We start from the raw sequence: 12,921 nt of genomic DNA on the forward strand, positions 1-12,921 counted from the left end.
AGTTACCCCAGACCTTTTAAACACCTCAGAAATGGCTCAATCCTTTAATTTTATAACTTAACGTCATCCATGGCAGAAGTAAAGTTACAGTCAGAGGACCATGGCACGTACCAGGATGTATAAGTATTTACATGCACATCTCTTGGCCAATCCTCAAAACGCCCACACCCATGCCCCTTTTGAGATGGATGCACCGTGGTATTTACACACATATATGGGCACTTCTGAAAATACAGTCAGTGCGCACGAGCTTGACTTCTTCATGTACTCCTAATTTTGTTGTGTCGGGCTTTTAAAATTCATCTTTACATGCACATTTTTTTTTAATACATGTATCTTTACCCTGCAACATACATGTGAATGTAGGCTTATGCATGAATGCATGCAATGCATTGAAAGAATGTATTTAAATGCATTGAACATATGCACTTTTCATACCTATTTAAAAAATATATGCATGCATATTTTACACATGAAAATATAGTAGGACTTATTCGTGTATAGTGTGGTTTATGCTCATAAATTGGTATATTTTAAAACATGGTGTGCATCAAGGAAATTACCGGTTTTACCAATTAGTCTGCCCAGTCCTTCTCCAGGATAGTACAACCCTCCTGGTTCTTCAATTTGACCTCCCCTCAGTTAACCCAGATTTCTACCCGGCCAATAGTACTCAATAAACATATTTACTGTCACTAACACCAGATAATTAGCAGGTATAAAATTATATAGGTAAGTTTTAGCCTCACCCTGGAATGCCCCTTTTTTGCACACATATATGAATGCGTGAAAGTGAAAATCTACAAGTATTTTCTACTTTTATAAAATATGGAATATGTGATTATAGGCTACTTATGTGCATATATGCTAATTTTTACATGTGTAATGTTGTGAAAATTCACCCCATATGCATAAATTTTCAGGAAAAATGTATGCACAGGTTCTAGTAGTGTAATTTGTGCAGATTTATTAATATAATTTTCAAAGTGGACTTCTTTGAGTAAATCCAACTTGAAAACTGGACTAATTTACACAGTTTCTGCTAAATCTTTATGTAGGCTGTTTGAAAGGAACTCTCCTAATCTCTACCTGTAGGATGCAAGATTATCTTGCAGCCAAACGCCCTCCTTCCTTCATCAGTGATTTAATCAATTTAAGAGATTTAGGGCCCTGTGCATTAAAACTCATGCTAAAAAACATTAGTGTAAATGATATGACAACTTTAAGGTACATGCCAAATTGGTTATGCACTAAACTTCAGTATGTACATGCTAACAGATTTTCGGATCAATTTAGTGTGGATAGTAGGGTCTTTGTGAATTGCATGCTATTTTTTATGAATACTAAATGGCCTTAGTGTGTGTATGTCTCTGTGTGTGTGCGCAAAATTTTAAATCATATGCCATAAAACATAAGAATTTGCCATACTGGGTCATCATGAGAATGGCAAAACCCATCAAGTCCAGTATCCTGTTTCCAACAATGGCCAGTCCAGGTCACAAGTACCTGGCAAGATCCCAAACAATAAATAGATCCCATGCAGCTATCGAGCAGTGATAACTGGAGGCTATTTCTTACTTCTACTTGGTTAACAACAGTTTATTGCCCTCTAATATGTTTACTTTCAGACTGTCTAACACTATGTACTAAGCATGTTTCCCATAGACAAAGAATGGGAGAAAACCATTAGTACATAGGCCCTTAAATCTAAAGGTAGATTTAAATACACTCCTAGAATAACAGTCCTATCCCCTAGAGAAGATACATGATTTGAAAACCTTTTAAAGAATTCTGAGGAATCTACAGTCATGGATTTAATACTTAAAAAGATGTCTTGTTTCTATGCTCAAAGATGAAACATCAGTGACACATGACCTTTCAGTAGTTGGTATCTGAGAAATCATTTTTTAAACAAGATAACCACTGCATTTTTCTTCACCACCACTAGTGAAAGAGCACATTCTGTGACCCATCTGCCTTTTAATATTAGGAATTTCTTACAAAAGATAATAATAAAATTACATTAAAGCTGTCCTTATTAATGCAAAGGTCAATATTCCCTAACAGATGGAGCAACATTGCAGTGCTAAAGTTAACTTGCTCCATCTTTTTGGGAACACTGACCTCTGTCCTTTTGTTCTCTTTCTATCCAGAAAAATATTTAGAGCATAGCTGTTTAGCCAGGCCTTCGCCTAGACTCCACAGCAGAAACTCTTCCATCTACTACTTACCTAGCCAAACTCTTTCTGACTACATCCTACAAGAGTCACCTATTTCTGGACCATATCAATCCAAGTATTTCTTAATATCTATCACATCTCCAGTGCTTAATTTACTTCTTAACTATATATATATATATATATATGCATATATACAGGGGCATAGAGTTCATAATGCACAGTGATGAACAGGCACCACCAAGTTTATAAAGGGGTGTACTATGCACCACCAACTCTACTCCTGGGGGAATTCTGCACAATGCAGAATTTGTGGAGAATTCCCCTACTGCACAGTATTTAGAGATGCTGAATGGGCTGCCCACAGAGCCCATCCTGCTTGTGGCCGAAGATGATGGAAAAGGCGAACCCTGTGAGCTACGAGCAAAGCCCATCCTGTTCATGCCTGAAGATAATTGAGGCCGCAATGGGTCATGAACAGAGCCCATCCTGCTCGTGGTTGAAGACGATGGAGGCTCTGTGTTTGTGAGTGTGTGTGTGTGTATGTGTATGTGATTTGGAGCCCGAGTGAAGGTATGTGTGAGAGAGGGATTTAGTAAGGGTGCATGTTTGTGTGTGAGAGAGGAGCCTATGTGAAGGAGTGTGTGATAGTGAGAGAGCCTATGTGCAAGAGGTGTGTGAGAGTGCAAGAGCGAGAAGGAGCCTGTGTGAGTGTGTGTTTGCAAGAGAGAGATGGAGCTTGTGTGAGGGTATGAGGGTATGTATGTGACAGAGAGAGGGAACCTGTGTAAGGATATATGTGTGTTTGAAATAGAGGGAGCATGCATGTGTGTGTGCGTGAGAGAGACAGGGAGCCAGTGCATATGTGTGTGACCGTGAGCATTTGTGAGTTTTGAAGGATCGTTTGTGTATGTCTGTGTGAGCATGAGAATGAACGTGTATGTAAGAGAGGAGAAAGTCATAAGAACATAAGAACATAATGTCTGTGCATCTCCCTTCCCATCCCACTAATCCATGATAATCTCAGGGTGCCCAGAAGTCAAAAGATATGGAGAGCGAGCGATTTTTTTTAAATTCATGTTGATTTTAATTAATCTGTATGATGTTTTGAAATATTTTATTAGTATTTGGGAAATTTTAAAAAATATATTATACGAGGTTTTAATTATTGAATGTTATTTATTTATACAACTTTATATACCGACTTTCAAATATATATCAAGCCGGTTAACAATCATTGAATTTGCAGTACCAAATTCAAAAAAAACATTCTTCATAAAAACTAATCTAAGTTTACATACTTTTCTTAAAAAATACATAAGTAAAAACAAAAAACAGTAATATAAAACTAGCACATTTAAAAAAATAAATAAAAAATACAAACCCATCATTATTCTGTTCATCAGCTGTTTTGAAATATTAATAAATGACTGATGCTTTATATTTATTGGATTTATTGCTTGATGTTTTCTGAGGAATGGTGTGATGTTTTTGTTGTTCCATTGGTGCATTACACACAAAGTTTGACTTGTTGCGGTTTCCAGTTCAGTTTTTGACTGCACTTTCCCATTTATAATTTATGGTCTCTTTATTCTGTATTTGGTAAGGGCCTATCTGAGTTCTGCATGTGTGAGTGAGGTTAAGCATTCTGCTAACATGTCATTTCTATGTAAGGATCTACAGCAGCTTGGCTTATTTGTTTTCCCAAAAGGAGATCTATTGGTTCTTTAGGGCCTACTGCAATATTTGTATTGTTGCCTTTTCATAGCTAGGGTCATAACTGAGTGCTGGAAGTTAGTGCTGTTTTGGAATGGAAGGTTTATTATATTGTAATTGTAATTTAGCTTACTCATGGCTTTATGAGGACCAAGTCCACACCTAACATGCATTACAATAGTCCTAATACCATATGGGGCAGATTTTCAAAGGGTTACATGCGTAACCTAACTTCCAGCATCAAATACCGATAAAGTAAAGCACTGCTCCTGCTCTGGGCTACCAATGCTCTGAACTACCTCCTACAGGCACCGATATAATAAGGTACACTGAAACTGCTGTGGGTTTGTGCGCGCTACATGCGTGTTTTCCCGCACAATGCACTATACGGGGATGTAATTAGTGTTTTGTGTACGGGAAAAAAAGCACGTACAAATGCGCTTAAGGCCCGTGGGTTTTCCTGCATGAATGCATGCTAACAGCAAGCAAAGAAGGTGATTAACTAATCATAGGCAATGCAGGGAGCCGCGGTAATGCGGGTTGTTTGTCGCCATGGACAGGAAACGAGATAAGTGTCAGCCCTGACTTGAGGAGCCTATGTCGGCGCCAAGCAGCCTGAAAACCACCTAGCTGAGCGCCTATCTCAGCGTCCAAGTGGCCAGCTTAGCTAGGCGCTTTTCTGGGCGCCCGATTGTATAGATTCACGAACAAGTAAGCGCCAAGCACAGCGCCTGAGCGGCAAGATTTTCTAGATGCCTTTCTAGGCGCCAGAGCATCTATATTTGTTCCTGGCTGAGTGCCTATATCAGCATCTGAGCATCCAGATTGGTGCCCAACTGAGCACCTATCTTGTTGCTATGCCAGTGTGAATTAGCATCCATGAAAATATTTGCATTGTTTTCTGCAGCACAGTTATTTGATATATTAAAAATATTTTCCATGGTCATACTTTCACTTAATAGGGAGACCCCTTCGCTCGCTCGCTTTTATGCGCGGATTATTGGTGCGGGTTTTGAGCGCGAATGCGGCTGCTTATTACATAGAGCCTTACCGCGCTTAGGTACGCACATTTCTCCGTATATGTGTGGATTTCTGCACACAAATCATTTGCATAATTTTTTTTTTTAATATCCTGCGGAAGCGGCATCTTCAGCTGGGCGCGGCGATCAAAACCCACACTCATAACTAGCGCCTGCTTTGCCACGGATCTCATTACATCGGCCCCACAGAATGATGTCAGCATCATCAAAGGCCGGCTCAATGTCGCATGCGTTAGCACGTCAAAGGAGGCATTTTGAGCCTGACCTTTATTGATGATGCCAAGCTGGGTAGGGCAGCTCAGAGTGTGGGTCACTTGGCAGCAGCAAATTTTCTGAAGCATCTCCAACTTCAGCAGTCATCCTACACTCCTGTGTATATATACATAGATAAATAGACAGATAAGAGTGTGTTGATTTCAGTTTCTCTCTTTCTACAGGCAAAAATCAACACTTAAATATAAAGAATACTGATCCTGATAGAAGCAATCACTGACAGAGGATATACTAAGCTGAGGCTGAAAGCTGAAGGGAAAGACTGATGTATTCCTCCTGTAAAAGTGGTAGGCTAGTCATGTGGTTTGATACTTGCACTCTGTCTAGGCTGCCACACTGGGGAAAGTGTTATGGAAGAGATGCATTCTGAAAGCAGAGCTATCACAGGCTGTAGAGGTGACCTCCTGCCCACACATAAGAGGTGCTGAAAGGTTTCGTCTCAGAGGAACCTTCTTCCCTCCCATTTGTCTGCCAGCCAGAAGGCTCAAGCTGCCCACTCAATTATTCTTAAAAGAAAAATAAGCCCATATTGCCAATCCATTTTTGTCTCATGAAACAGTGCTAAAATACACAAGATATGTGAGATATCACATTGACTGCTAGCGGCATCTTTGAGAATTTATTCTATTTTCAATTATATAATCTTGTCGTGGGATGGCTGTATGTATTCCTCCTAGAAAAGAAAGTACATGGGGGCTTGTGTTTTAAAAACTTGAATGGCCACTGCAGAAATACATGAAATTTGATCATTTACAAATAAAATGTATTGTATGTGAAAGAAAATACCTCAGAATTGAGTATTAAATGGCCAGAAAGATAAGGAGGTGTTTGTCACTTATTAAATTTTGGAATATATTATTACCTCAGTCTAGCAATGTTTTTCAGCCTTGGAAATGGCTGAACGTATGGCGATAGTTGTTTCACAGCTTTTTTATTTAGATTATTAAAAACAGATTCAGAGCTGCTGAAGATATATTCAGCTCTGTCCCAGAGACTTTCTCCTGCACATGACAGATCCACATCTCTAAATTTAATAGAATGGAAGTCCACACATATGTGGGTAAAAGGACGGGCACGAGGCTTCTATGTGTATACAGTTGCCCAGGATGGGGGGGCATTCCTGGGATCGGGATTAAAAGGGCTTTGCACTTGTACGCATACTTTTCAATTTTCCAAAGCATGTGTGTAATTTTTCTTAGAAAAAATACCCGCACCAATTAGCAGATGTAAACATGTATGGGTAGTATTTCTGGGATAATTTTCAAAGGGAAAGAGCACAGTGCCTTTCCCTTTGAAAACTTGTGAAAAGTTTTCAGGTAAAAAAAAAACCAACAAAAAAAAACAATACCCACAGAATTTGCATCAGCGCAGGCAGTTAAATTATCCTTGAAAAGGGCAATTTTGAAAGCCATTTCCCTGGGTAAACTGGCTTGCTTATCTAAAAATACACATGAGCTTCCATAGCAGGTAGCAGGTGTGGTTTAGCTGCAGTGCCTAGAAGTGTATCCATAGGTGGGGAGAGGGTACAATATGGAAACCAGGTTCGTAGCTTGCATTTTGAAATAGTTACATGTTGTTTTCCAGCAAAATTTTGCCTGCAGCAAAAAAAAAAACAAAAACCAGGGGCACAATCTGCAGGTGGATAATTTCATTCTGAAAATGTATGCCCAAGATGCACAGAATCTACAGCTAAGCATGCTGTTTGAAACTTGCCCCCTAAGGGTTTGGAGGACATTAGTGAGGAACTGCATGTCTAGACAGGAGCATCACACATAAATTAAGCTTCTAACGGACACACACAAAATTGCACGGTGTGCTGTCCTCCACATGCTGTTTAGCATATGCCTGCTAAGGTCTAATTTTTAACTCTTGCCCCGGGCTAGGTTTTAACATTTTAGTCTGCATGCTATAGAAACAGCTCAGCTGCCTGCATGCATTGTGGGCATCAAGATAGGGGACATATTCTTGTTGGAGCAGGAATAGCTATGGGAGCTGTTGCCAAGAGAAAAGGAGAAAGAAGATGAGGAAGGAGAGAGTGAGAGAGAAACAGAGATGGGCAGGGAATTGAGAGGGGAGAGACAGAGAGGAGGGGGAGAGGTGACAGGGGCAGAGAAAGAAGAGGAGGCCAAATAGATCCCAGCTATAACTTACAGACAGTAGAAGCTTCTTCATATCTACTGCAATGTGTCAGAACTATAGGCTGAAACTTTAATCTGCATGCATGTATATAACTCAAATTCTTCTCCTATGCATACTGGGGTAGATTTTAAAAGAAGCGCGATCAGCCTACTTTTGCTTGCGCATCAGACTCAAGCAAAAGTACGCTGGATTTTAGTAGATACGCGCGGAGCCGCGCGTATCCACTAAGGGGCGGATTTTCAGCGCCCTGCTCGCCTAAATCCGCCCAAAACCGGGCGGATTTAGGCGAGCAGGGCCCTGCGCGCCGGTAAGCCTATTTTACATAGGCCTACCGGCGCGCGCAGACCCCGGGACTCGCGTACGTCCCGGGGTATTCGGAGGGGGGCGTGTCGGGGGCGTGTCGGGGAGCGGGCCCGGTCGACGCGGCGTTTCGGGGGCGTGTCGGCCGCGTTTTGGGGGCGGGTACGGGGCGTGGCTATGGCCCGGGGGCGTGGCCGCGCCCTCCGTACCCGCCCCCAGGTCGCGGCCCGGCTGGCGCGCGGGGATTTACGTCTCCCTCCGGGAGGCGTAAATCCCCCGACAACGGTAAGGGGGGGGTGTAGACAGGGCCGGGCGGGTGGGTTAGGTAGGGGAAGGGAGGGGAAGGTGAGGGGAGGGCAAAGGAAAGTTCCCTCCGAGGCCGCTCCGATTTCGGAGCGGCCTTGGAGGGAACGGGGGGAGGCAGCGCGGCTCGGCGCGCGCAGGCTATACAAAATCGATAGCCTTGCGCGCGCCGATCCAGGATTTTAGTGGATACGCGCGGCTCCGCGCGTATCTACTAAAATCCAGCGTACTTTTGCTTGAGTCTGATGCGCAAGCAAAAGTAGGCTGATCGCGCTTCTTTTAAAATCTACCCCTAAAATCCTGGATCGGCGCGCGCAAGGCTATCGATTTTGTATAGCCTGCGCGCGCCGAGCCGCGCTGCCTCCCCCCGTTCCCTCCAAGGCCGCTCCGAAATCGGAGCGGCCTCGGAGGGAACTTTCCTTTGCCCTCCCCTCACCTTACCCTCCCTTCCCCTACCTAACCCACCCACCCGGCCCTGTCTACACCCCCCCCTTACCTTTGTCGGGGGATTTACGCCTCCCGGAGGGAGACGTAAATCCCCGCGCGCCAGCGGGCCTGCTGCGCGCCGGGCCGCGACCTGGGGGCGGGTACGGAGGGCGCGGCCACGCCCCCGGGCCGTAGCCACGCCCCGTACCCGCCCCCAAAACGCTGCCGACACGCCCCCGGAACGCCGCGACGACCGGGCCCGCCCCCCGACACGCCCCCGACACGCCCCCCTCCGAGAACCCCAGGACTTACGCGAGTCCCGGGGCTCTGCGCGCGCCGGGAGGCCTATGTAAAATAGGCTTCCTGGCGCGCAGGGCCCTGCTCGCGTAAATCCGCCCGGTTTTGGGCGGATTTACGCGAGCAGGGCTCTGAAAATCCGCCCCTTTAGGTATTATCCCATCTGAAGTGTTTTTTTAATACATAATCCTGAACTGTAAAGAAAACTGCTCCACAAAAAAACATTTTAAGAAATACACATATTCTTGAGATATCTTTGTCAAACACTAAAAAACCTCCAAACTATAAACTTGTGGGAGCAGTTATGTTTTTCTATAGATGTGAAATTTTTGAACTTTGTTTCTAATATTTAGCTGAACAGATATGAGAACTTTGACAGAATTAAGTAAAGAAAGCAATATTTAGATACAACCATGTGCTTGATAAAACTTGGCTTTATTGATAATTTAAAGCAACTATCATGCAAAATATTTTGAAAGTTCTTCTAGACATTTTGGGGTAATTTTGTAGCACTGCACATAAATTGGCTGACAAAATATGAGCATTAAGTTGCACCACCTTTCAAAGCATAAGTCCCACTTTTATAATTATTCCAACAAATCTATCGCCCCCTAACACACGCACTTACTAATATGTATGCACATTTTGTTTTTCAAAATTTATGTGCATATTTTTGGAAATCCAAAAGTACCTGCCTTAAGGCCTTAAATCTAGGCAACTCTACCCTGGGGACCCTTCTCCACTCAGTCCAGGTAAACTCGTGTGCAAACATGGCATTCGCATACAAGTGCACTTGCGTATTGGGATGGCAATTTTGGAAAAGGTCATTTCTGCCATGAAAAATACTGTTTTCCCAGCAGAAATCCCTTTCAAACATTACCCTCCCTAAGACTAAGCCATCGCTGTACACATGTTGACTTACAGGGGGCTATTATGCAAGTCATTCCTAAAGAATCCCTGGCAGATGGTCCCTGCTATCCTATCATTAAGACAATTCACATTACTTTTACTGTGTTTCTAGGAAGGTCTGAGCACTCTATCCTGTTAAGATTTTCATGACAGCACAAACATACAGAACCACAAGACAAGAATGGTTAACATTTAGCAATGGTAACATTTACAGCCATCATGTTCTGATTGGATTTAACATTTAGCAAGTGAGATTTCTGAGTCATAGCCACATTTGGACTCACAGTGATAGCTACAGAGCCCTTAATTTAGCTAATGAATATTTTAGTAAAGTAAATGCTTTTATAAGTAGGATATGTAATCAACTGAGCAATAATGATGGCAAAATGCCGCATTTACTATATACTACTATTAACAGTATCTCAGAATTGGAATCCATTTTACAATAATTTTTATGCTGTTAAAAGTCACTTTGCAAAACTGATGTAGTTGGCCCCTGTGTAACTTTTAGGTCATATATCTGCCCAATGTTTTAGTTAAAGGAAACAGTCAAGTTACGGTACTATTTTCAGTGAAAATAGATGGCAGAACTTGAGTTGTGCTCAACCCTACTGATGATATCATCAAAGACAGCACAAGCTTCATGATGTTATGAGCAGAGGGGAAATAAAACCTGACCCCATCATCCAATTCCATTTAGCTTTTAAAAATGTCTCCTGACAAGAAAACTAAGCAGATATAACCCTAAAGTCATTGAGAACAAAGATTTATGGAACTCTGACTTTCAGAAATACCTAAACAATTTATAAAATACAGCAAAACAGTCTTTTATCTCTCTTGCAGCCTTTGAGGAAATAGATGGGTAGAATAAAGCCAAACTATATAGTTTAAAAAAAATAAAAAATAAAAATAAAAAATATTAGGCACATACCTCTCAGATCTGCCACAGAGAAATCAGGTACAACACTCTTAAAAATCAGGGACATAGGATCAAAATCAGGGACAGTCTCTGAAAAATGAGGAACAGAGACTTAAAACAGCAAATTCAAATCTTTGTTGGAAAAAAAACATTTGAAATAAAACAAAGCTATCATTTTAAAAATCTAACTTGTCTGCCCCTTAAACTTTGTAGTTTTCTAAGAAATCTCCTGGGGTTTTAGAGAACAGATGAGCACATTATGTAAAATCAGGAAAACTTGAGAGAGCTTGTGCATGAGTGACAGCATCTGGAAACATTTAAGTTTTGCCTTTTTGCTGCTGTGTGACAAAAAAAAAAGGGAATGAAAGGGAAAATCACAAGAAAGCAAACATGAAAGATGGAAACATCTCTAATGGTAATGCTATATCAAATACTATTTCAGTCTGCAAAAGATGTACATTTAAGCATTTTACAAAACAGTCATATTAAAGAAAAATGAGAATAAATGAAGTGATACATTTAAGAACACACAAAACAAGAGTAAAGCCATGAATTATAGTGAAGGCATTTTCAACACAAAACAAAAATCCTATTCAACTAATTAATATGGCACGAAAACACATAGAATTCCAGTCCAGTAAATTACTGAGAGACGAGAAGCCACTGCCACATTAAAAATATATTGCTCCCTTTAACCTTAAACAAAAGTGAGAACATAACAGCTGACACAAACATGTGCTTCACGGAGCATTTCAAATTATAATCGAAACATGGAAATAAATTACTGAAACATCTGGAGATCTGAATTCACGATGTAACATACTATATCACCACAAATGTAAGGAACAGGTTTTTTTCTTCCTTTTGGATGTTTTACCTTCCTGAAGTTGGCAAAAATGCACTGTTTCAAAACTGTACAAGCAAACTGACTTGTAGGTTTTATGCTCAAAATTTAAATATTTTCCTACAAATAAAAGAGAGTAATAAAAATTGGATTGCTGTACAATATGTAATAAGATAAACAGAACAGCCAAGAGCCTTTGATTTGACAGTAGTACTACTTGCTGTAGTATAAGTGATTTGGACTTAAATCTTTTGTCCAGTGAGGTCAGTGATGCCAAGGTGCAGCTCAAGGGTGTGTATTAGTGTGTGATTTTGTGTAATTTGCCATTTATGAGATAAAAATACTGTCATATAGTTATGATTTGTTTATAATGATTGAATGCAGTTTTGTGCTTACTGAGAAAACAGTTCTAGCTTCATGCTTCACGGTCCCCACCTTTTCTCTTCTAGTAAAGTTGAGAAGGAGGATATTAGAGGAAAGTACAACTTAGACTCCACCCTTCCTTCATAGTAATCCTCCCTTTTTCTACTTGAAGTCTGCAAGCTTCAAGGTCATGATAGATACTAAGCACAAAATGGAAACATGACAATTAAAAGCATAAAATTACTTCTTACTTAAAGCCAACTAGCAGATTAAGAATTAAGCATAGCATAGCATGGAGCTTTGCACAGACTGAGATAAAGGAAATGGAACAATTCCTCTATGAAGAAAGGTTAAAAAGGTTAGGACTCTCAGCCTGGAGAAGAGATGCCTGGGGGGAGATATGATAGAGGTTTATAAAATAATTAGTGGAGTGGAACGAGTAAACGTTAATCAGTTGTTTACTCTTTCAAAAAGTACAAAGAATAGGGAGGACACACTGAAGTTACTAGGTGATACATTTAAAACTAATAAGAGAAAATGTTTTGTTTTGCAATGTATAATTAAGCTCTGGAATTGATTGCCAGAGGATGTGGTGAAAGCTAGTAGTGTAGTTGCTTTTAAAAAAGGTTTGGACAAGTTCCTGGAGGAGAACTCTATAAACCATTATTACGGTAGAGTTGCAGAAACCCAATTCTTATCCATGGGATAAGTAGCACAGACTCTATCTACTACTTGGGATCATGCCAGGTACTTGTGACTTGGATTAGCCACTGTTGGAAACAGGATACTGGGCTTGATGGTCCTTTGGTCTGAACCAGTAAGGCAAATCTTACATACTTACGTTCTTAAGCTTGGCAGAAATCCAGAATTCCCTATGTAGTCCAGCCTTCCAAACAAGATCCGCTTCATTACCAACAACTAAGAAGTTTTGGAAGGCACTTTTCAGGAAGGTAGCAACTTTTGCTAGGCCTTTGTATATAATTATTCCCTATTAATTGGGGGATTAAGATATTTACTTTTGCTTATTGCATTGATATATTGTACATATTGGGGCGGATTTTCAGAGCCCTGCTCGCGTAAATCCGCCCAAAACCGGGCGGATTTACGCGAGCAGGGCCCTGCGCGCCGGGAAGCCTATTTTACATAGGCCTCCCGGCGCGCGCAGAGCCCCGGGACTCGCGTACGTCCCGGGGTTCTCCGAGGGGGGCGTGTCGG

At 41.4% G+C, this 12,921-nt stretch overlaps 1 protein-coding gene across 1 annotated transcript in view; it reads right to left on the reverse strand.

Annotated features, from left to right (window-relative positions):
* CTNND2 (catenin delta 2) overlaps positions 1 to 12,921 on the reverse strand; it is a 2,320,710-nt gene that overhangs the window by 1,058,293 nt on the left and 1,249,496 nt on the right. The window contains 1 exon segment of the mRNA XM_029590042.1: positions 10,512 to 10,589. Coding sequence (XP_029445902.1) covers positions 10,512 to 10,589 — 78 coding nt within the window.

The sequence above is a fragment of the Rhinatrema bivittatum genome, chromosome 2, assembly GCF_901001135.1.
Source record: "Rhinatrema bivittatum chromosome 2, aRhiBiv1.1, whole genome shotgun sequence".
Classification (NCBI taxonomy): Eukaryota; Metazoa; Chordata; class Amphibia; order Gymnophiona; family Rhinatrematidae; genus Rhinatrema; species Rhinatrema bivittatum.